Here is a 25,440-nt window from a genome sequence, read left to right on the forward strand (position 1 = left end):
CAACGGACGAGTTGAAAATCGATTAAGGGTTGAAGCATAGTATCTCATGATCCGAGGAGTAATGTTGACAAACAGTTATTCGATCGAACAGTACCTCGTTCAATGCCATACTTCATGAAACTGTCAAAGTGTGGGGCCACATGCTAGCCGATCGGCTGACATGTCTGATCGGCTAGGCTGTCTATTCGAACATCCTGTCCGATCGGTCAGCTTTCTGGCCTGGTCGGCCTTTTCGTCCAACACTTGGCTGTTATGATTGTTTTGACATTATATCGAGGTATTTTGACATCGAGCTGAACCATAACACTTTCGTTCTTACTTGTTTCCCCTGCTCGGACAGGAATCACCCAAATCCGGCCGGTGAACGGTTCAGAACGGTAGTTAACGCTTAACCCGAAATCGGTGAACCTTGTAGATAGAATCTGAATCTTAAACCACACCACTATTAGAATGATTAGTGTGTTGGTTCAAGCTCCGTTTCTACCGGTTTGAAGCATTGAGTGTAAAAGAGTTGAAAGAAAGTTGGAAATCCTTCTTTCAATCCTTCACACCATGTAAATGTGCAGATCTGTAATAGATCTTAGTTTGTTATGTGGAAATCGGCTAGATCCAAGTGATTCTTGGTGGAATGAGGCCAAAACATGATGTTCTTGAAGAACACCATGATGACATCATCCTAGAATGCTTAGATCTGGATGATTTCACGGTTAGAAATCAAGATTTGAAAGATAGAAAGGTGTAGGAGTGTGTATTGATCAAGAAAGTACAAGATTTAGGATGAAAACTTACCGGAATCGGAAGAAATCTGAGAAAAGATGAGGAGCACGAGTTGGTCAGTCAGAGAGTTTCCAAAAGTGGAAAGAATGACAATGACAGGCCTATTTATAGGCTCTAAAAGAGGAAAGGGCTGGCCGATCGGCCAGGCATCCCGATCAGACAGCCTGCTCGATCGGACAGTCCGTCCGATCAGCTGGGCGGTTCGATCGGCTGACAGCCTGATCGATCCACAGCCTGTTTCGAGTGTTCGGTGCGACGATTTCTGATATTTCGATTTCGATTGAAGACGATACGAGTACGATAGAGTTTCCTAATCAAATTACTTTTAGTCCCCACCACTATATCTAACATACAATCATCTATATTTCACACCATCCTTACGCTACCATTCGTCATAATTCGATTTCGATTGCATTCGATTGAGTTTTGAGTTTCGATTCGAGTTTCGATTGATTCGATTGAATACCACACAAAACATAAAGTAAGCACACACAGGTAACACATAAGGCACACACACAAGTAATATAACACCAAATTCGCATAGTTCGAGGTTCGAGTTCGATTGATGATTCGATTAGCTTGATTACTGATTGGTTAACTTTATCGCATTGTTACTTCCTACTATTCACAGTCGTAAATCGGTTCGCATCGATTAAACATTCGATTACTTCGATTTTTTCTGGATTACAACACTTACTCCACATAATACAAATAAACATAAAATAGACTAATAGTCAAAGAAGTCAAAGTTGACTTGGACTTTGACTTTGACTTTGACATTCGAAAACACGGGGTGTTACAGCCTCCCCTTGTTTAGGGAATTTCGTCCCGAAATTAGGCTCGAAGCTGTAAAGCACCACGAATTACCAATTTCACGCTTCAGGTCTTTATTTAAACAAGTGCGGGTACTTAGCCTTCATGTCGCTTTCGAGTTCCCAAGTGAACTCCGCGCCTCGTTTGCCTTCCCATAGGACTTTCACGATAGGGATGCGAGAGCGTCTGAGTTGCTTGGTTTGGCGATCCATGATTTCGACAGGCTTTTCCACGAAGTGTAGCGTTTCGTTGGCATGAAGATCGTCGAGAGGCACAATTAGATCATGGTCAGCTAGGCATTTTCGGAGGTTTGACACGTGGAAAGTCGGGTGGACGTTACTGAGTTCCTCTGGTAGTTCGAGTCTGTAGGCGACTTTTCCGATCCTTTCCAGAATCTTAAAAGGTCCAACATATCGAGGCGCTAGTTTCCCTTTCTTGCCGAATCTGACCACACCCTTCCTAGGTGATACCTTTAGGAGTACGTAGTCGCCAACGTCAAATTCAAGGGGCTTGCGTCTTCTATCGGCGTAACTTTTCTGTCTATCCCGGGCTTTCGACAAGTTGTCCCGAATCTGGAGGATTTTGTCAGTCGTTTCTTGTAGTAACTCGGCACCGGTTAGTTGCGAATGTCCGATCTCGTGCCATACAATAGGCGAACGACATCTTCTTCCATATAAGGCCTCGAATGATGCCATTTGAATGCTGGCATGATAACTGTTGTTGTACGAGAATTCGACTAACGATAGGTATTTGTTCCAACTACCACCAAAGTCTATAACACACGCACGGGGCATGTCTTCAAGAGTACGGATCGTCCTTTCAGTTTGTCCGTTGGTTTGAGGATGGAATGCGGTACTTAAGTTAAGCGTCGTACCGAGAGCCGCTTGAAACGTTTCCCACATTCGCGAAGTAAACCGAGCGTCACGGTCTGAATGATGTCACGAGGCGTACCATGATTACAAATGATCTCGTCGGTGTAGATTCGGGCTAGTCGTTCTACCTCGTAGTCTTCCCGTATTGGTAAGAAGTGGGCTGATTTGGTCAGACGATCAACTATAACCCAAATGCTATCGTGACCTGATGGCGTGGGCGAAAGTTTGGTTATGAAATCCATAGCTATACTCTCCCACTTCCATATGGGGATTGGAGGTTGTTCGAGTAAGCCAGGAGGTCGCTGATGTTCAGCCTTAACTCTCGCACACGTCAGGCAACTTCCAACATAGAGGGCGATATCCCGTTTCATGCCTGGCCACCAGTACTTGTAACGAAGGTCCTGGTACATTTTGTCGGCACCGGGATGAATAGAATAGCGGGATTTGTGGGCTTCGTCCATTATAATCCTTCGCAATTCGGTCCGCTTAAGGATCCAAACTCGGTCCAGATAATAGAAAATCCCATCTGCTTTGCTTACAAGCTGAGCTCCATCGTGATAGATCCTCTCTTTCTTCAAAGTGCGTTCGTTAAAGCAAGCATGTTGGGCTTCGCGGATGAGGGTTTCGAGATTATGTTGGGCTTGGTTATTGCGAATACTGAGCACATAACTCCGTCTGCTGAGCGCGTCGGCGACAACATTTGCCTTGCCTGGGTGATAACGAATCTCACAGTCGTAATCGTTAAGAAGTTCTACCCATCGGCGTTGACGCATGTTAAGTTCTTTCTGATTAAAGATGTGTTGTAAACTCCTGTGATCGGTGAAGATCGTACACTTGGTACCATACAGGTAGTGTCGCCAAATCTTTAATGCAAAAACAATTGCGCCTAGCTCGAGATCGTGGGTTATATAGTTCTTCTCGTGGATTTTGAGCTGACGAGATGCGTAAGCTATAACCTTGTCTCGTTGGATGAGAACACAGCCAAGTCCAAGGTTGGAAGCATCACAATAGACAATGAAATCGTTGTTCCCGTCGGGCAATGTGAGAATAGGAGCATTGCAAAGCATATGCTTGAGAGTTTGAAAAGCAGATTCTTGTTCAGTTCCCCAAACAAAAGATCTGTCTTTATGGGTAAGAGCGGTAAGCGGCACAGCGATCTTAGAGAATCCTTCGATAAATCGTCGATAATAGCCCGCTAGTCCGAGAAAAGAACGAACTTCAGACAGGTTCTTAGGCGTAATCCAACTCTTAACTGCTTCAATCTTCGCAGGATCGACATGAATACCTTGACTATTAACGATGTGACCCAGAAACTGAACCTCCTCCAGCCAGAATTCACACTTGGAGAACTTGGCATAGAGTTGGTTCCCTTGGAGTAGCTCGAGAACCAAACGTAGATGTTGCGCGTGTTCGGCTTTCGACTTGGAATAAATCAGGACATCGTTGATGAATACGATAACGAAACGGTCAAGATAAGGCTTACACACGCGATTCATCAGATCCATAAAAACCGCGGGTGCGTTAGTTAAACCAAAAGGCATAACAACGAACTCATAGTGGCCATATCGGGTTCAAAAAGCTGTTTTAGGGATGTCATCCTCTTGTATGCGTAACTGATGATAACCTGAGCGTAAATCGATCTTCGAGAAACATGATGCACCTTGTAGCTGATCAAACAAATCGTCGATTCGAGGTAAGGGGTCTCGGTTCTTGATGGTCAGCTTATTCAATTCCCGGTAGTCGATACACATCCTGAACGACCCATCCTTCTTTTTAACGAAAAGGACTGGTGCGCCCCAGGGAGAGGTGCTCGGGCGAATAAAGCCTTTTTCAAGTAATTCCTGGAGTTGGTTTGAAAGTTCCCTCATTTCGGATGGCGCGAGTCGGTAAGGGGCTTTGGCAACAGGGTTAGCTCCAGGAATAAGGTCGATACGAAAGTCGATATCATGACTTGGCGGTAGTCCGGGAAGATCATCAGGGAACACCTGAGGAAATTCACGAACCACTGGAACGTCTTTGACTTCGGCCTTCTTTTTCTTTTCCTTCTCCGCTACTACAATGTTGGCCAAGAAAGCTCTGTATTCCTTGCGGAGATACTTGCTAGCTTGGATGCATGACATGAGTTTGAGCCCTTTTGAAGCTGTTTCATTGTACGCACATAATAGATCACCATTCGCGAGCGAGAATCGAATCATCTTATCAAAACACACAACTTCAGCATGGTTTTCACGAAGAAAGTCCATGCCTACTATGACGTCAAAACTTCCGAGCTGCATCGGAATAAGATCGATTGGGAAGATGTGATTGTTGAGCTCGAGAGTACAATTACGGAGAACAGAGTTAACGGCGACAGTTCTTCCAATAGCAACTTCGACTTCGAATGACGAGGGGAGATAAGAACGCTTACGACTAAGGAGCTTCTCGAATTCAAACGACACAAAACAGTTATCGGCTCCAGTATCAAACAAACATGATGCATAAATACCATTCACAAGGAACGTACCATTAACCACGTTGTTGTCAGCCTGGGCTTGACGGGCGTTGATATTAAAGGTTCTGGCACAAGCTGCTTGCTGCTGCTGCTGAGGCTGCTGCTGTTGCTGTTGGGGCTCTTGTTTCACCACCCTGTTCTGGCACATGTTTGCAAAGTGGTTAGGGTCACCACATGCAAAGCAGACTCGAGCATTGACCGCAGGTGCTTGAGCTGCGTGTTGGCCTTGAGGGGTTGGGAGTAGAGCTTGTTGTGCAGTGGCTTGAACTGGGGCTTGACGGGACCATAGCGACAATTCGCAGTGAAATGACCGTAAAGGTTGCAGTGAGCGCAGAAACGACAGGCGATTCCCACCGGATGATGATATGAGCATGTCGGGCAGAGCGGGTGGGGACCTGTGTAAGCGCGCTTTGCTGGCGGCGCATTGATCACTGGAGCTGGTCGATGATGAGACTGCTGCTGAGCTTGTACGGCTTGCAGTGGGGCAGCAGTTGTTGCGACAGCACAGTTCTTGTTGCTGGAGCTGTTGTTGCTGTGCTTCTTCTTCCGGCGTGAGGACTTGGAGGGTTGAGCAGTGGAGTCGGTGGTTGCTGCAGTGGTAGCTTGATGCAGAGACTTGGATGGCTTATCCCAGAAACCAGCTTTTACCCGCTTATCATTGATCTCGGCGGCAAGCAGATAAGTCTCTTCAATCGATGATGTCTTGGCGGCATGAACAAAGTCGGCAACACAATCTGGTAGAGCTCGAATGTACTTCTTGATGGCCATATCTGGCGTCTTGACTTGATCAGGACAGATAATGCTAAGCTGCTTGAAGCGAGCAGTTAAAGAAGCGTTGTCTCCATCCTTCTGCTTGATGTTCCAAAATTCGTCCTCCAGCTTTTGGTGTTCATGGGGAGGGCAGAATTCGTCCATCATGATGGCCTTCAGCTCTTCCCAAGTCAGCTCATAAGCTGCATCATTCCCACGCTTGTTTCGTTCGGCCGTCCACCAGTCTAGAGCTCGGGACTGGAAGACGCCAGTAGCATTGAGGGTGCGAAGATTTTCAGGACAGTCGCTTTGGCGCAGAGTGACTTCGACTGAATCAAACCATTGAAACATGGCGGTAGGGCCATCTTCTCCGGTGAATTCTTTGGGTCCGCATGCTTTAAACTGTTTGAAGCTGAAACCATTCTTGTTGGCATCTTTAGGAGCTTCAGTTCGCGACTCCTCAGACGACTTGCTGACGTTCTCATACACCTCGCTTACAGCTTTTGCCACACTCTTGGCAATGATATCAGCGAGACGTTTGTCTCTCTTCTCTTGGCGAGTAAGTGGGGTTCGGTGTCCAGATGACGACATGGTCTGCAACAGACATTGCCGTATGTCTCAGACACAACAAATCGAATCTCACCTCACACGTCTACTACTTACTAAAGCTTAGAAACACGTCGAAACACACATCACATAAACATATAGGCACATAATCACAGATTCACGTAATCACAGAAGCACATAAGCACGTAGGCACATAGAGCACAAAGACGCATAACACAGAAGCACATACACATTCAATCGCAGATGCAGTCAAAATACAGAAACCTATTATTCAAAGCTCGCGTGTCGTTCGTATAGTATATCGAGTAGTGTAGTATAATCGTATAGCGTATCGTAGTATCGTCTAGGTTCATAGCGATTTGTTACCGTTTTTGAGGTAGAAAGGCAATGCGGATCGTGTGTGTCGATCGAAGTGATAGCAAGAATCGAGTAAAGCTCTGAAAATTTAAACACATAAGCAGGTAAATACACGTAAAACACATAAAATCGACGATCAATAATAGCGGGCTCAAAACAAAATCGTGAAATGGATTGTCTGCGGCTACTAGACATTGACTTCCCAAAGCGTTTCGACTATTCACAATAGACTTGTTGTCACTTTTCAACTTTCGGGCTCGAGTTGTTGCCTCCATTCTTGGGCATTCGACACGTATTCCCTAGGTCGTACTCATGAGTTCAGGTCGTTGGAGTCCGTCGAGGCTTTGGTGAGATGAATAAAATCCGGAACAAGTTGTCAAGGTTAGGGTTTCACCCCTAGCTTAGCAACTTCTTCCTTGTTTTAGTAAAATTTGAGGAGATTATTCATCAAAATATGGATTTCACTCCTGTTTTGGTATAATTCTCCTCGTTTGTTTTCGAAAATAATGAGGAAATCGTCGATAAACTGATAAAATCGGCATTGATCAAGTAATTTAGTCGGGAGTTTGCGGTTTTCACACCTAATCCTGACTAAATCACTTGATTCTATTTGAAAATTCGAGTGCAGTGATAGTGAAGAGTAGCTGGAGATAACCTATAAGCTTCGGTCTGTTGGTTCCTAACTATAGGGTTAGCCTGAATAGTTTGATGACAGTCTGTTCGATCGGTCGGTAGGCTCGATCGGTTGGACTGTTCGAGTGGATTGTTTCTTCCTTTGTGTAGGATGTGTTTGCGTATGATGGTTTGTCCTTTCGAAGCTTTCGTTGTAGCATTTGAGAACACTGAAGTGTTCTTACCTTTTAGGCCGATCGATCGAACAGCATGTTCGATCGGCCGGCTTAACCGATCGGTTAGACACTTCTGGTTGAGTTCTCATTGAGATGTCACCTGATCGGACGGCATGTTCGATCGGGCGGCACTTCAATACAACGGACGAGTTGAAAATCGATTAAGGGTTGAAGCATAGTATCTCATGATCCGAGGAGTAATGTTGACAAACAGTTATTCGATCGAACAGTACCTCGTTTAATACCATACTTCATGAAACTGTAAAAGTGTGGGGCCACATGCTAGCCGATCGGCTGACCTGGTCGATCGGCTGACATGTCCGATCGGCTAGGCTGTCCGTTCGAACATCTTGTCCCATCGGTCAGCTTTCTGACCTGGTCGGCCTTTTCGTCCAACACTTGGCTGTTATGATTGTTTTGACATTATATCGAGGTATTTTGACATCGAGCTGAACCATAACACTTTCGTTCTTACTTGTTTCCCATGCTCGGACAGGAATCACCCAAATCCGGCCGGTGAACGGTTCAGAACGGTAGTTTAACGCTTAACCCGAAACCGGTGAACCTTGTAGATAGAATCTGAATCTTAAACCACACCACTATTAGAATGATTAGTGTGTTGGTTCAAGCTCCGTTTCTACCGGTTTGAAGCATTGAGTGTAAAAGAGTTGAAAGAAAGTTGGAAATCCTTCTTTCAATCCTTCACACCATGTAAATGTGCAGATCTGTAATAGATCTTAGTTTGTTTATGTGGAAATCGGCTAGATCCAAGTGATACTTGGTGGAATGAGGCCAAAACATGATGTTCTTGAAGAACACCATGATGACATCATCCTAGAATGCTTAGATCTGGATGATTTCACGGTTAGAAATCAAGATTTGAAAGATAGAAATGTGTAGGAGTGTGTATTGATCAAGAAAGTACAAGATTTAGGATGAAAACTTATCGGAATCGGAAGAAATCTGAGAAAAGATGAGGAGCACGAGCTAGTCGGTCAGAGAGTTTCCAAAAGTGGAAAGAATGACAATGACAGGCCTATTTATAGGCTCCAAAAGAGGAAAGGGCTGGCCGATCGGCCAGGCATCCCGATCGAACAGCCTGCTCGATCGGACAGTCCGTCCGATCGGCTGGGCTGTTCGATCGGCTGACAGCCTGATCGATCCACAGCCTGTTTCGAGTGTTCGGTGCGACGATTTCTGATATTTTGATTTTGATTGAAGACGTTACGAGTACGATAGAGTTTCCTAATCAAATTACTTTTAGTCCCAACCACTATATCTAACATACAATCATCTATATTTCACACCATCCTTACGCTACCATTCGTCATAATTCGATTTCGATTGCATTCGATTGAGTTTCGAGTTTCGATTGATTCGATTGAATACCACACAAAACATAAAGTAAGCACGCACAGGTAACACATAAGGCACACACACAAGTAATATAACACCAAATTTCGAGTTCGATTAATGATTCGATAACTTGATTACTGATTGGTTAACTTTATCGCATTGTTACTTCCTACTATTCACAGTCGTAAATCGGTTCGCATCGATTAAACATTCGATTACTTCGATTCTTTCTGGATTACAACACTTACTCCACATAATACAAATAAACATAAAATAGACTAATAGTCAAAGAAGTCAAAGTTGACTTGGACTTTGACTTTTACATTCGAAAATACGGGGTGTTACATCTAGTATGTTAAATTGAAGTAGTATCTTTTAAATTTAATGAAATTTTTAATTTTAGTGTTTTATTGTTAATTTCTAATTTAAAATAAAAAATTAAAAAATTAGTGAAATTTATAATTTTGTTTTAAAATAAAATTAAAAATTTCTAAATTTTAAAATGAAAATTAAAAAAATTTAGGAGTGATAGAATTGCATCACTAGTGATACCACCCCCTACATTTCTATCACTAGTGATAGAATATTGGGTGATGACATGACATGATTTGATTGGATAGTGGGAGTGATAGAAATCTATCATTAGTGACCATCCCTCCTCCCCTAATAATTAAAACACGATTCACTGGCTTATATATAATACTAGGATATAACCCCGTATATTACACGAGTTGAATGAATGAATTTTATATACTAAATAATAAAACAATATATCTTTAAAAACCTCATTTATTGCACGGGTTAAATAAATGTAATTTTTATATTAAACAATAAAAAGTTATATCTATAAGAACCATATTGTACGAGTTGAATAAATGTAATTTATATACCAAATAATAAAAAAGTTATATCTTTAAAACCACATGTATTACACGGGTTGAATAAATGTAATATTGTTTACCAAATAATAAAAAAAGGGTTATATCTTTAAAAGCCCTCGTGTATTACACGGTTTGAATAAATATGATTTTATATACCAAATAATAAGAAATTTATATTTAAAAAAAACTAATGGTATACTCGGTACGCGATAAATATGGTGATTACGGGGATGATTGTTGAAAAAAAGATACAGTGGTCAAACATTTTATTTAAGAAGTAAATAAGAAATGTACACTAAATTTAAACTAAATAATAATTATTTATAGTTAAGTAGAAAAGATTAAACAAAATAATATTTAGTAGGAGAGTTATTTATAATTAATTAGAAGAGAGTAAACTAAATAATAATTATCCATAAGATATTAAACTAAATACTATTTAGTAGAAGAGTTATCTATAATTAATTAGATTAGATTAAATTAAAATAATAATTATCCATAAGACATAACCTAACATGATACAAACGTCCCATAAATAGTTTCTTTTAGTATATACTATAGATATAAACATATAATATATAATTAGTTTAGTTTTTTTATTTATAAACATTATTAATAAAATTAAAAAAAAAACATAGTTAAAACAAAAACACATAATCTTTTTAGCCGATTAATAACAACTTGGTTAAATGTATTCCTAATTTAGTATATTTATTAGCCTATGACTTCATAACCTAGTGGCATCTTAAGGGTAAGATAAGACTTTGGGACGAATAGGTCCTGGGTTCGACTCTCACAAGTGGGGTTTTCCCATATATTGAGTTTTCTCCTGAATTTGTGTACATGCATTATACCTAATGGAGATGGATATGATCGGATGATTCCGCTGTTGGCACGATAATACTCTAGTGGCCCGTCAATCAGTGATCCAACTTTGTCGTTAAAAAAAAAAACAAAAATACACAACTAAACCACATTTATTAGCCCATTTACCCATCATTCTTTTAAAACAAAAATACAAAACTAAACCATAAATTCTTTAAACTCCCGGCCACCATCACCACTCCTTCCTTTCCTCGTCTCCTTCTTCTTCCATCGACAACAAAAAAAATCAAGGCAACAAACCATTTCTTCTTTAACGTCGTCAACAACAACAACAAATCACATGGTCAACACCCCTATTCTCCGTTATTCATCGTTGTTGTAGTGGCGAGCACTCAATAGCGCCCCTCAAATGACACACGTAAAATGGTGGGGAGGGAAGGCTATTGAGGAGAAAAATGCTAAGGTGGAGGGGCTAGTAGCGCGCTAGCAATATCTTTCTTATCAAAGGCGTAATAATGACTGTAATAAAAATAATAGTTATTAAATTTTGAGTGTCAACTCAAGTTTTATTTATTACCATAATAGGATATAACATATGTAGAAAATCATACAACATGCAAGATATAATAATACTATACTAGTTATAGTTTACTTTAATGTGCTTTAACATAACAATACGCTATAATCATTAATCAACATGATATTATTACATAACAAGAAATGAGATAATTTAAAAAATGTTCTAAAATTATCCCATTAATGCTACTTGAACTTGTGAATAAGAATTAACGGTTAAAGTAGCTTCTAATTAACTCCAGATACGAAAAACTGACCAAGAAGAAAGATGAAAAATTAGGTCATCGGAGAAGATGGCCGGAGAATTAGGTGTTTTGTCGGAAGAGGGTGTTTGGTCACAAAGTCACTGGAGATAAACGAAGTAGAAGAAAGATTAGAAGAGAAATTGAAAAGATTGCTGGAATCAATGGAGATCACTGGAATCTTTGGAAGTCAACAGAATTAATGGAGATCGTCGAAATCTATGGAAGTCACTAGAATCAAGAGTTCCTATGCTCTGCTACCATGAAAAACTGTATTAAGCTCATACTAATCTCAATATCATAATTTCAAGAGTATAAGTACATCCCCTACACTCGCTTGATTTAAAATAATGTATTAAATAAAAGGTTTGGGAAAAGACCATAATACCCTCACATGCAAGGTTGAACCTTGTAACACCTCGAAAATGGGATTAGTAATCAAACTCCGTTAATACTGAAAGACGGGTGAAATACCGTTAGTGGTAAAATTTAACCCGAAAATATTAGAATTTAAAGGAATAATCCTAATATTAAATACAACGTGAATAAAAGCTTTTAAGGGAGTAAGTTTATAAGAAGTCCGAGTTAACGGGACTTAAAATAAAACAGGTTATAACTCCCATAACCCACTAAATAACTAGGAATATCAACCTAGTTAGTCTAGTGTTTTAAAATAAAGAGGGAACTTGATGTAGTAACCTTTATAAACATGGGTAAAGTAGAGGGACTAAAATGGTTAAGATGAGAAAATGAGTTTTTATTAATTAAAACTAAAAACACCAAAACACACACCTTTGTGTGTGTTCTGGTCGTACAAAACACAGCAGCCAAGAAGGGCTCTCAAGCTCAAAACCTAACAAGCATAAAATCAACAAATTGAAGGGGTAAATCCAACCTAAATCGAAATCCAAGCACGAATTCATGATCACCTCGATGAAGGGATCATAAGGTATGCCAAATTTCATTATTTAGTTCCATCTTGAATTCTTGGTGAACATATGAAATCAAAAATTTGGCTTGCATGATTAAAGTTTGGATGAATTTAGGATGAAATCACGTCTAGGAGTAAACCCTAGTCAATAACTAGTTGAATTAGTGTTGAAATTATAAAGTTCATGATCATCCATTATGGGTGTTTAAATGGGTTTTGTAGAAACATGATGAACACTAGAACCATGATTGTCAAACTAGTGTTATTTAAACTTTATGAAGTTAATCTTGACATTTAACCATGAATTTGATGATCTTCTAGTAAAAGATGTTGAAATTGGCAAGATAGGTAGCCATAAGTTTGATTGTTAAATTCTATAAAAGAATGCCCATTAGGTGTTTGTTAAAATGCCTAAATGAGAAGTAAAGTGGTGAAATTCAAGTGAAACGCGTAATTGGCAAGCTTGACTAATCACATGAGATATGGGATAAAACGGGTTCTAATCATAATGTTGATTTGCCTTAATCGTGCATATTATATGATTAAAGGTAGTTGACTTTAGAAAGTCGAACTAACCTATGATGAAGTCGAATAGAAGTTTCGACATAAAGTCCGTAAGATGAACTAGTCATAATAATGATGACTAATCTAACCATCTTACGAATTATGATGCTAGTTTGACTCTTGACAAGCTAGATGGAGGCTTGGGGAAAGAAGCGGGTCAAACGGATCGTATACGCGGAAAAGAGCATAATCCGGATACTAGGTAAGTTAAAGCTTACACCTTTTATTAACAACTATTGGTTTTATAGATTATGAATAATCAAAAGTCATATTTGACTTATGATGTTTTGACCCGTCATGTGCGGTTCGGAACAAAAGACATTAATGATAAACCATGTTGAATGATTAAAAAGAGCTAATAAGATCATTTAGTCATGCAATGACTAATAAATAACGAGTTCTAAATGATTACCTTGTAAGGTAAATCAATACAATTAATAAGGGTTAAACGGTAAGGTGGTCACTAGTTGACGATAACCGTTAGTTTTGAAGGACACTTTATGGCGTAAGATATAAAGGGGTCAAAATGATCAAGAAATAGATTTATAAGGAAAATTGACCGTACGGTGTAAACCGGTACAAGTCATGTAGACGAGATGATGATAAATCCATCTCGCAAAAGTAAACGGTCATTTAGACCAAACGGGTCAAAAGGTGAAAGTATCACCCTTTGACAATATCGACTAATGGTTTGTCGAGTTGTATGATTACAGGAATAAATATCGATTGAATGTTGACATCGCTATTACTTAGCGGCTACTAAGGCAAGGTATCGAAACGGGTCAATATATTGATCCGAGCCAGGTTTGTATAATGATTCAACTCGTCATGTAGAACTTGAGGTTCTATAAGTGTTAGACAAGGATAAAATATAGATATTCGGTTATCATTAAGGTAAACCGAATAAATTGGGTCATGATTATGGTATTTTAGAAATATAATGGTTTCTAAACAAGATTATAGTTTTAAAAGTGAGATTTTGGTCGAACATGGCTTTAAAGGTCCTTCGTCGTAATAGGAGGGGTAAAAGTGACCAAAATGCTCTTATAAGTGAAATTAAGCAAACGATCCCTAAAGGTTGCTTAGAAATGAGTTTTGTAACCAAATAGATACTTGTATTAAGTATAAAAAGTGAAATATGTGAATCTTTGGGTCAATTGACTCTATATGAGTCTTTGCCGTAAAATGATAATCCGAGGGGTAAAACTCGGAATAAATAGATCTCCACATTAAATCCTCCACACATATAGTTGTGGTGGAAGATAAATTGATAAATAATATGGAAGTACAATGCTAGAAGTGAATGGGTATGAATTATGCGGTAAAAGTGCTTAAATACCCTTAACGGGTCAAAATAAGCTTCTAAGTCAAAACGGGTTAAAGAAGGTATACAAACCCGTGATTTTGAGCCTAATATAATAGGAGATATTGAAATTATGAAGTTCATGGGTTTAAAGATCAAATAGGCATGTTTGTTTGATAAAATCACGAACGGGTCAAAATTTGGTAAAAAGGGTAATAAGCCAAAGATTTAAAAGTCTTAAATTTTTGTTAATCCGGATGTCGGATTTTAACTCCATCTGATGGAGAATTAAATTACGGACGCGTAGGAAAAAGAATCGTGTAAAACGGATTAAAAACGAGAGAGTTATGTCTGTTTCGGTAAAAACTAATGAAAAATAGACGTGCAGAGTTGACACGGGCGGGTGACTTTTTGACATGGCCGGGTGGTTGGGCTGTGAAAAATATATGTTAACTGACACGGCCGGGTGACTTTTTGACACGGCCGGGTGAAGGGGCTGAAAACAAAACAAAAATAATTTCTTGTTTTGTTACGTTAAGCACGGAACTTGTTTATACTCGATTATTAAAGTGTCAAACCTAATTATTTAAATGGTTTTGACCGTAGGTGAAGATGGACCTAATCCGAATGAAGATCAAGCGGCGAGCAAGAACCGAACACACGTTAAATGAAGCTTCCGCGTCAAATCTTGATTTGTGTTGATATAAGTAAATTATGTAAACACTTATAAATTGTTTTTGAAATGTTGTAATCATTTGGGAATGTTGGTATAACAAGTTTTGTAAAGACACATTTTAGCATAAAAATTTGTATCTTTTATTAAAATATTAATAAAACCAGACGGGCGTTACAAACCTGTAGCAAAACATGAACGTAAAGGTTGGTTTTTGCCGATTTTATAGTGAAAGATACGAAGTGCAGTTTGAGTATAACATAAAGGTTGATTTGTGCAATTTTGCCTTAAATTTTTCAAATTAACTTTCATTATGGATTAACTTTTAAAATATTTTTTTTTTAATTATGAATGGATATAATTTTGGATTAGTTTTTTAGTTGAATTTTTATTTTATGGATTTATATGGTTAATTAGTCAACATGGATGAACCGCCTAGTACAACTCATTTCAACCGGTTGAATCAATTTTTAGTCTAACCCGTTATGATTTAAAAACCGGCTTTTAAAACATTGGTTTTGTATGGTTTCTTTTGTGTATTCTCCAAACTCAGGGGGTGTTTGGCCTAGCTTTTATTTTTTGGCTTATGCTTATATTTTAAACTAGCTTATAGCTTATTTTCTATCATTTGATAAGCTCTTTTTTAGTGTTTGGATTAGCTTATAGATTACTAGGTTAGAACCCCGTGTATTACACGGGTTGAATAAATATAATTATATATACCAAATAATAAAAAAGTTACATCTTTGAAAACTTGTGCATTGCACGGATTGGATAAATACGTGTATTATACGACTTGAATACATATAATATAATTGGTTAATACAAACACTTGTTAATATATGTTTTTGAAGAAAAATGAACTTTGATTTATTATATACTTTTTATAACATTTAACTTTGTTTCTTATTTATTATTATTAGGTTAGAAACTTGTGTATTACATAAGTTATAACATTTACTTTGTTTTTTTTTATTTATTAATAGGTTATAAATTTGTTTGTTACACTTGGCTGAATCAATGAAATATAAATAGTTAAAAATAAGCAAAAGAGAAAAAATTAAATTAATAAGATACAAGAGAAAAACAAAAAAATAGTTTAAATAAAGAAATATTAAATTATTAAGATATAAGAGAAAAAATAAAATAAAATATTCTTATTTATTTAAAAAAAAAACTTATAATTTCCAATGTTGGATATATACTATGTTGCTTCGTATAAAGATATTTGTGATCTCAAAACTTACGTATTTAAAAATATTTTAATATATTTTTCATTCTTATTTATTAAAAGAAATTTATAGTGTTCCGATGTTGGATATATATTATGTTGAATACCCATAAGTATTAAATTTAAATAAAATTACTATCTTTAAAGATAAGTATTATAAAGAACCAATAAGTAATATAAATAAATAAAAAGATATTTTATGAAACTTTATCCGTAAAAATGTTTGAAACATATATTAAATTAATAATTTAAATTTAAATTAAATAATAATTATGAGGATAGATGGTCTAGAATAATGACAAGTGTCCCCAAAGTGTTTTCTTTTATTATATAGTATAGATATAGATTTTATATCATTAGCCCTTACACCAAGAAGCTTCTTCAAATAAGCTAAAAAACCATCTTTCTTCAAATTAACTTATAAAAACTAATAAGCATAAGCTAAAAAAAGCTAAACCAAACACCAAATTAAGCTTATTTAAAAAAAAAAAAAAAGCTAAAAAAAGCTACAAGCTTTGTTAAAAAAACTAAAAACTAGGCCACCCCCTCAGTTTTCTTTTGTGTATTATCCAAACTCAGTTTATAACAGGATAAAACAATGGCTAAAGCCTGTGTGTAAACCCTAGAAACCACCGATGACGACGGTTTCACTTTCAACCCTTGCCTCTACCTACCCTTCCCCCAAATCGATTCCATTTCATACTACAACATCACACTCAATCCAATGCTCCAAATTCTCAATACCAACTACCTTTCGAGCAACAAAATTGGGGGTTATTTCATACGGTACAAAACCTCTAGGATTTGTTGTAAAATCAACATCCAGCAGTATAGAAGGCGAATCGTCAAAAGATGAAGCTGAAATGCAAGCACGAGGCGAGAGTACGATGCCCGAAAGGTTTAGATACTTGACCAAAGAAGTTCCTGAGCCTCCGGTCAGATGGCCTTATTTAATCGGTACTTTGTAATCTTTTTTATTTATCTATGGATGAATTTATGTGACATTGAGCTTCACGATGTTGCCCTTGTTGAGAAGTAAGAAATTCTGACTTCTCACTTATGAAGTCAGAAGTTAAAAGGAATCCCAAACACCCCTAATGAACCAAACTGTTTATCAGTTAATCTGAGTTATCATATGAATCACAGTCACCAAGAATTGGTAATTAACACGATAAGTGACCAGAACTACACAGAATTTAGCAGATAAGTTGTATCTTGCTCATTACCAATAAATATAGCTAGAGGTGCACAAATTGGATTCAAGCCGGTTTGGGTAGGTCAATGGAAAGTGGTTCGGGTTTTGTTGGTTTTTTGACTGGGTCTTTTGGCTGGTTTGGTTCGGTCTAACCAGTTTCAAAGGAGAGGGCTATAAACTGGTTACAAACCCACGTGACGGGTTGTACCTGTTTCAAGCCGGTTTCTATGTATACTGGTTTTAAACCAGTTTTGGTTTGGGTCCTGGTTTCCGTTCAAAAACGGGTTGTTTTGTGCATCTTTAAGAAGAGTTGAGGTTATAGTTAAAGCCGTTACAAGAAAACCGAAATAACTAGTTATGATAGTCGTCAAAGAGCTTAATGAAATATGTTTGACTAAGAGAGTGAGATCCAGGTCCAACTACTATATGTATTTGATAAATAGACCAAACAATAGATATATTCTTACGGATTTTTGTTATAGTCTGAAGAGCATGTTGTCACTCTTCATACTTGATGCTCCATTACAATGTTTATCATATGAATTATGTAATGAGCAGAGCATGTGTTTTTCATTATCATAAATTTAGACTAGAGTTAACTGCCATTTTCGTCCCTGTGGTTTGGTGGAAAATGCCACTTCAATCCAAAAAAAAATTTGCGCTAGTTCCGTCCTCAACATTTTTGAAACGTGCCACTTCAGTCCAAAAAGATAATGCCTTGCGCCAGTTCCGTCCTCAACGTTTTTAACGGCGCGTTATCTTTTTGGACTGAAGTGGCACGTTTCAAAAATGTTGAGGACGGAACTGACGTATTTTTTTTTTGGACTGAAGTGGCATTTTCCACCAAACCACAGGGACAAAAATGGCAGTTAACTCTTTAGACTATTATAGTCGTTCTGCATCTTGACATTTCTGTTTTTTTTTTCAAAACATCAGCTTTGGGTTTCCTCTTGTATGCGTGGAGAACAGTCTTATGGGAACTTTACAACTGGAAAAAGGCCGCAACAGCAATTTTTCAGTTCTTCGGATACATTTCGAAACTAGTATTAGCCCTAGTATTCCATTTCATAGGCGATCCGATCACAGCCACAATTCGAGCCATCGAAACCATTTTTTACACCCTTCGGGCATTCTACTCACAAATAATAGCATACACTCCCATCCCCGAGCTTTCAACAATCATCATGCTGACATCAGCTATACTCGCCATTAGTGAAGTAGCATCTCCAAATTCAGTAGATAACCAATGGCATCTGTTAACGGTTTCGGGTCTCACCGGATACTTTGCTGTCAAAGGAATGATTGGAGACCTTGTGTTTTGGACCCTTCTTTTTGGGTTATTTTCGTTTTCACGTTTTATAAAGAAGAGAGATTACGTGTCCTCTGTTTTGCCTGTTGCCGCAGTGCTGGCAGGTGTAGGTGAGCCGTGGGTCAGGGTTGTAGTCATCGGTGGGTTCTTGGCTCTGGCTGTCGTCCAGTACTCCAAGAACCAGCCGCAAGAAGTGAAAGATGAAGTCTCTGTTACAACAACAGGGGGGCGAAGGGTTCCGGTTCCTTTGTTATGTGCAGCGTTAGCTATTGGTGTCCGGATTGCTGCTAGATGGGCTGGATATCGACATTTGACATGGATGGTGGTCTGAAAGGTCGTCATGCGGTTTAGATCAGTTTTACTTGTGAGATATAAATGTATTTGAGTTGATGCTTTGAATCTGTTTAATCAGAAAGTGATTTTGTGGTAATGAGATTAAATTTGTTACTGTTTAACAATGCATATGGTTCTAAGATTTCATTTTTGTTACTATTTTAAAGTTTAAAATTGATTAAATGAAATTAAAGATGCCTTTCTAAAGTTTTATTTTTAATTAATAGTTGGCTATTAACTTGAAAATTTTAATGGATTTGTGTAATATTTGACCCTTTCTCTCGCTTAATATTGTTGTTTGTTCATCGAAACCTTACAATGTTTTCTTTGTTATTCAAACACAAGATTTTAAAGGTTACTCCTCTGCGGTGGCGAAGCTGAATTTTTTTAAGGGGGGTCGAAAACGTATATACCAAAAAATTTCTATAGAACCGGGGGGTCGAAAACGTATATACCCAAAAATTTCTATACGAAAACTACATATATAACACTACTGGCCGAAAAGTTCGGGGGGTCGGGCGCTCCTCCCGGCCCCTTCAAAGCATCGCCCCTGCTCCTCTGAAAATTTCTTTCAACAGTAACATTTAACTATAAAGTTTTCATCTCATGCATTATCAAAACGTTTAGTGGGTGTTTGAGATTGCTTATAAAACTTGTTGACTTATAGCTTTTTGAAAAAAAAAAGTTTTTAGAAAATGATTTTTGGGTAACGAGTTGAAAAGGGAGGTTTTAAGGCTTTGAAAAGGAAAAGAGTAATCTGCCAAAATCGTCACTGAGTTTTGGTCACTTTAGTCCAAACTCAAACCTTTTTAATCTGAGTCTCTGTGATTTCAATTTTGTTGACATTTTCATTTAAAAGCAAAATCTGGCTAGATTTTTCACTTAACATCCTGTTTTTTTGTCTTTTTCTTCCCTTTTAATGAAGAGCAAAATGGTCTTTTAAAATTTTATTATAACAAATTAAAAAAAGAACATCATCCTCCCCAAAGACCTTATAAAGTTTTATTATAACAAATTGACATTATAAATTGACCTTATAAAGTTTTATTATAACAAATTGACCTTTTAAAGTTTTACTATAACAAATTGACCTTGACCTTATAAATACAAACGTCCATCGCAATCAAAGAACATCATCTTCGCCAAAGACATGCGATTTAGTAACAGAGCACTTAGGGTTTAATGCAGGTCTTTGGGGAAGATGACGTTCGTTGACTGTGAGGGACGTTTGTCTTTATAAGTTCAAGGTCAATTTTTTATTTTTTTATTTGTTATAATTAAACTTTGAAGACCATTCTGCCCTTCATTAAAAAGGAGAAAAAAAATACAAAAAAGCAGGATGTCAAGTAAAAAATTTGACCAGATTTTGCTTTTGAATGAAAATGACAATAAAATTGAAATCACAGGGACCCGGATTCAAAAGGTTTAAGTTTTGGACTAAAGTGACCAAACCTCATGGACCATTTTGGCACTTTACTCAAAACGAGAAATTGAAAAGTTAGGGGGGAGTGACTTTTTAAAAAAGAAGATACGGGGTGGAAAAGTCAATAAGTTGTTTTTCATAAGCAATCCCAAACACCCCCTAAAACGCATTGCTGACTGAGTCCATGGTCCATGTGAGTTTTACTTAAGGTTTGGTCCATGTGAGTTTTACATAAGCTTTCACGATCATCCCTTTCTGAAACTTGTCTTATTGTTGATGAGGTTTGAATTATATCCAATACAACAAACAATTGATTGTAGCAGTGGCGCATCTAGAAAAAAATGTTAATGAGCAACGTTTCAAAAATTTCTTTTTCATAGGGGCAGCGAAATCGAAAAACGTCAAATATTTCTAAAATTTACACTACCGCCGGAGCGTCAAAGGGTAGCAGTGGCTACCCCTTGTCTCAAGCTATATCCGCCCTTGGATTGTGGTACCATTTGTAAAATCCAACCCGTTAAGGAGAATCCCGTTGTTGTTGATATTTGCCTCAGCATTAGAAACGACACAAGAGTGACTTTGATGACATTTATAAGAGGACCCGGGGTGGGTACGTGATACCAAAGTATCACGCGTGGAACAATACCACACACCGCCGCCACTCACATCCACCACGCGTGGAAGAGTTAACGCGTTGTGGTGGTCACGCGTTGAAAGTTTGGAACTTTGTGTATGGTGGGTTGTACTCTAGTGCTGAGGAGTTGTACACTGATGGAATAAATAAAAAGGTTGTGATACCATCACTAGTGATACCACCCCCCTACATTTCTATCACTAGTGATAGAATATTGGGTGCTGACATGGCATGATTTGATTGGATAGTGAGAGTGATAAAAACTATCACTAGTGAACCACCCCTCCTCCCCTAACACATGATTTTTCATCCCAACTAGTGTTGTTTACTATGTTGAATAAAAGCTTAATTTGAATTAACTGAATGTAACTCTCATTACCATCTATCCTGTAATCCTGATATTTATTTCTTCGTAACATCTATGGGTATTTTTCTCAACGATAAATGAATGTTTTGGTATTGTGTTTGCGGTTTGCACCTTAGTTCAACTTCAAATCTTTATAAATGCAAAGTTAAGTGGAATTTAGACGTTAAAAATTGATCTGAAGATTTTGGATCAAAGATTCAAAGGAGTTCGAATGGTATTGTTAATCCAATGGGCCGGCCGGCCCAAGATGAAACCAGCCATAGAAAACGAACAACGTTATATTTCTAGGGTTTCAAAATCCAGCAAACTTGCCTATATAATCAAATCATCTGTTCCGGTGTCAATATCACAGCCTCGCGATCTATATTGTCACAAAATCTCCATTTTTATGTTTTCTAGGTTATGATCTTTCCTATGTTTTAAATCTGCACGTAGCACCCCGGGCTTCCCTGAAACTGTGACGGAAAAAGCCCCAATGCTCGTGCTAGATCAGATCTAACGCCGTCAAGTGTTGCAGTTCAGCCTTTTGTACCTTTTTTATGGCCGTTTCTGTGTCAAATCGACGGCCACATCATCAATTTTTTGTATAAATATTATTTATTTTTGCCTCACCACACCTTAAGCTTTTTTCCCAAATCAATGAATTGGAAAGAGGTCTAGTCATGGAGGCATATAGTAAAATCCAGGCGGTGTTAACGTGGAGGTTAAATTTTTACCATTGTTTTTCCTCTAAAAACATCCGCTATATATTATGTATTGTTTTATATATTGATTGGCAATGATTTGAATGATTTATCCGCGCTTCTGAGAGTAATCAATGAAGTAAAGGATTAAATGGTTGAATTTCTTAATATGAGCCTATCCTTTTATGATTTTTATTTTTTGATGAATAGATTAAATAGCAGTGATGATTGAATACACAGCTTTAAGCCAGTTCTGCTTCAGAAAATTCTTGATTGATAGAGCTGTTATTTACCCTGAGCTATTAATAACATTGACAGCTTATTTGATTTTTTATTATTGCTTATTTCTTATTTTCTTATGGTAGAAATGTTTTGTAGATAGCACTGGACACAGATGGGCGATTATTGAAAAACCCAACACCTAGAAGGCAAGATAATTCTTTTGGCGGTTGTGTAACCTTGGTGAACTCGTTTTTGAAGTGTCAAGTGCATAAACAAAACACAATACTTGAATGCTTGCTTTATTCAATAAACACCACCGGCTTTATATAGCCAAGCCAACAACGGCCACAAACTAACAGACTCAGAAAAACTAGGAACTGACCCACTAACTAGGAAACAACTCCAACGTTCACACGATCAAAAACATGGACTTGACTTATTCTAAACAGAAATAAAAACACATAAGAAAAAAACACACGTGCAAGCAAGCTGACCCAATATTTCCTCCCCTTAAACAAGACTGTCATCAGGCGTCTTGTTTAACCTCACATACTCCCATAGCTGTACGGATCTCATTGAAAGTCACCTCCTTTACTGGCTTGGTCATTCCATCAGCTAGTTGTTGTTTTGTTCCACAGAATTCAAGCTCAACCACCTGTTTTTCAACTAATTCTCTCAAATAATGATAACGAACATCGATGTGCTTTGTTCTTCTATGCATAACGGGATTTTTTGACAACTTAATAGTTGAAGTGTTGTCACAAAAAATTGTTACTGTTCCAGTGTTCTCTTCCATTTCTTCAAGCAGACCTTTCATCCAAACACAGTGACAAGCACATAATCCAGCAGCTACATACTCAGCTTCTGTTGATGACAAGGTCACAATTTCTTGTTTCCTGGAGCACCAACACACTGCAGCTCCACTGAGAAGACATACATACCCAGATGTGCTTCTTCTGTCCTCACCATCCCGGGCATAATTGCTATCAGTGAATACCACCAGATCATCCATCTTCCCTTTAAAATCCCTGGCATAACTACTATCAGCGAACACCACCAGATCATCCTTCTTCCCTTTAACATACCTTAGCCCAAACTTGTATGTACCTCTGATATATCTGAGTACCCTCTTTGCAGCAAGGAAATGATCCTCCCTTGGTTTTGCCATAAACCTGGAAATAAGACTAACCACATACATAATATCCGGCCTGGACACTGTCAAATACATCAGGCTTCCAACTAAACTCTTATAGAGAGTTTCATCCACCTCCTCCCCTGATCCGAGCTTGGTTAAAACAGCACCTGGCACCATAGGCACATGAACAGGATTGGCTTCTTCCATTCCGAACCTCTTAACCACCTCTTTAGCATATTTTTCTTGACTTACTTCAATGGCTTCTTCAGTTTGACTGATCTCAACACCAAGGAAATACTTCATTTTCCCAAGATCAGTCATATCAAATTCCCTCTTCATAGATTCTTTGAAAGTATCACAGATCATCTTATCACTCCCTGCTTATGCACCTATTCAACACATGACATGCCCAAACTACTGCTTCTGCCCAAAAATGCTTTGGCATTTCTTTCTCAGCCAAAAGACATCTGACCATGTTTATAAGGGTCCTGTTTCTTCTTTCTGCCACCCCATTTTGCTGGGGTGTGTAGGCAGCAGTCAACTGTCTTTGTATCCCCTCCTTTTCACAAAATATGTTAAATTCTTGTGAAGTGAACTCACCTCCCCTGTCACTCCTTAAACATTTAACATAATGGCCAGTTTCATTTTCAACCAGTGCTTTGAATTTTTTAAAGTATTCAAAAGCCTCCCCCTTCGTAGCTAAACAGTAAACCCATGTTTTTCTAGAAAAATCATCTATAAAAACCAGTACATACCTTTTGCTGCTCATAGACTTAGGTGTAATGGGTCCACAAATATCTGTGTGAACAAGTTGCAATTTCTCTGAAGCATGCCACTTACTTTTCTTTGGAATCTCCACACGATTCTGCTTCCCAATAGCACAAACTTCACATACTTGAGTTTTTTCAGCCACCTTTGGTAAGCCCTCAACCATACCATTGAACTGCATGGTTCTTAAAGCCTTGTGACTCACATGAGCAAACCTTCTGTGCCACAGATCCTCTCCAGTGATAACTTGCATACAACTTTCTGAATCATTTGGCTCAACAAAAATAGGAAACATCCGGTTTTTTGTCATTTTAGAGGACAAAATTAAACCTTTTATAGGATGATACACCTTGCAGCAGCCATTCTTGAAAATGAAAGTCACCCCTTTATCCTGCAGCTGCCCCACACTGATAAGATTTGAAGTTAAGTCAGGTGCATAATATACCTTGGTGATAATCTGGGTTACTCCATTCACCCTGATCTTCACATCACCAATTCCTTTTATCTCCATCTTCTTGTCATTCCCTAACTTAACCGAATGAGTGAAGCTCATGTCAAGTTTAGTGAACCATAGCTTGTTTCCTGTCATGTGATTTGAACACGCTGAGTCCAGAAACCAAATTCTTTCCTTTCCTTCCCTTAAAGTTTCTGACTCAGCCATCAGCACTTCCTCCTCCCTTTGATACCTCTCTATATCTACAGTTGCCATCAGCAATAATTCTTCATTTTCATCAAATTCAGCATAGTTGACAGCCTTTTCTTCAGTTGGACATTCATATTGGAAATGTCCCAATTTGTGACACCTATAACACTCAACAACACTTTTGTCAAAACCGCCACGACCCCTTCCTCTGCCTCTTCCTCTAGAAGATGATCTTCCTCTTCCTCTGCCACGACCATAAGAGGTTTCTTGTTCCACCTTGAGCACTTGTTCTTCTGCAGATTTCTTCAGCAACTTCTGCTCATGACAAAGAAGGGAGCTTTGCAACTCATCCACTGACAACTCATCTAAATTCTTTGTTTCTTCAATCGTACAAACAATGTAGTTGAAGTTTTCAGTGAGAGTTCTCAGCACCTTCTCAACAATCTTGACATCTGTCATGTCATCCCCACATGCCCTCATCTCATTGGCAATAACCATCACCCTGCCAAGATAATCAATCACACATTCTCCTGTCTTCATTTCAAGCACCTCAAAACTCCTCCGAAGTCTCTGCAATTGAGCCCTCTTGACTCGTGCACTCCCTTGATACTTAATCTTCATGGCATCCCAGACTTGTTTGGAGGTTTCCTTCATAGTGATTGTCTTCAAAA

General features: G+C 38.1%; 1 protein-coding gene, 1 long non-coding RNA gene and 3 other non-coding genes across 6 annotated transcripts; all 5 read left to right on the plus strand.

Annotated features, from left to right (window-relative positions):
• The first annotated feature begins 12,141 nt into the window (after positions 1-12,141).
• On the plus strand, positions 12,142-15,005 carry LOC110864854. 2 transcript variants are annotated; one of them, XR_002550116.2, is made up of 4 exons: positions 12,142-12,304; positions 12,963-13,052; positions 13,564-13,654; positions 14,760-15,005. It is a non-coding gene; the product is annotated as an uncharacterized LOC110864854 (long non-coding RNA). The 2 variants fall into 2 exon arrangements; XR_004860192.1 differs by lacking the exon at positions 14,760-15,005 and having other exon boundaries at positions 13,564-14,424.
• A 1,608-nt stretch (positions 15,006-16,613) lies between these two features.
• LOC110864855 lies at positions 16,614-19,039 on the plus strand. The gene is made up of 2 exons (XM_022114018.2): positions 16,614-17,014; positions 18,189-19,039. Exons 1-2 carry the CDS (start codon positions 16,693-16,695, stop codon positions 18,890-18,892), a joined length of 1,026 nt encoding a protein of 341 aa, XP_021969710.1. The 5' UTR covers positions 16,614-16,692; the 3' UTR covers positions 18,893-19,039.
• Positions 19,040-21,743: 2,704 nt separating this feature from the next.
• On the plus strand, positions 21,744-21,892 carry LOC118480094. Its single transcript, XR_004861730.1, has one exon. It is a non-coding gene; the product is annotated as a small nucleolar RNA snoR134 (small nucleolar RNA).
• Positions 21,893-22,091: 199 nt separating this feature from the next.
• On the plus strand, positions 22,092-22,178 carry LOC118480093. The gene has a single exon (XR_004861729.1). It is a non-coding gene; the product is annotated as a small nucleolar RNA U36a (small nucleolar RNA).
• Positions 22,179-22,214: 36 nt separating this feature from the next.
• On the plus strand, positions 22,215-22,306 carry LOC118480073. Its single transcript, XR_004861712.1, has one exon. It is a non-coding gene; the product is annotated as a small nucleolar RNA Z223 (small nucleolar RNA).
• The last annotated feature ends 3,134 nt before the right edge of the window (positions 22,307-25,440 follow it).

Source organism: Helianthus annuus, chromosome 6 (assembly GCF_002127325.2).
Source record: "Helianthus annuus cultivar XRQ/B chromosome 6, HanXRQr2.0-SUNRISE, whole genome shotgun sequence".
Classification (NCBI taxonomy): Eukaryota; Viridiplantae; Streptophyta; class Magnoliopsida; order Asterales; family Asteraceae; genus Helianthus; species Helianthus annuus.

Coding starts and splice junctions, on each gene's coding strand:
- LOC110864855 (XM_022114018.2), top strand. CDS start 16,693: ATGACGACGGTTTCACTTTCAACCCTTGCCTCTACCTACCCTTCCCCC. Junction 17,015..18,188: donor CAGATGGCCTTATTTAATCG/GTACTTTGTAAT, acceptor TCAAAACATCAG/CTTTGGGTTTCCTCTTGTAT.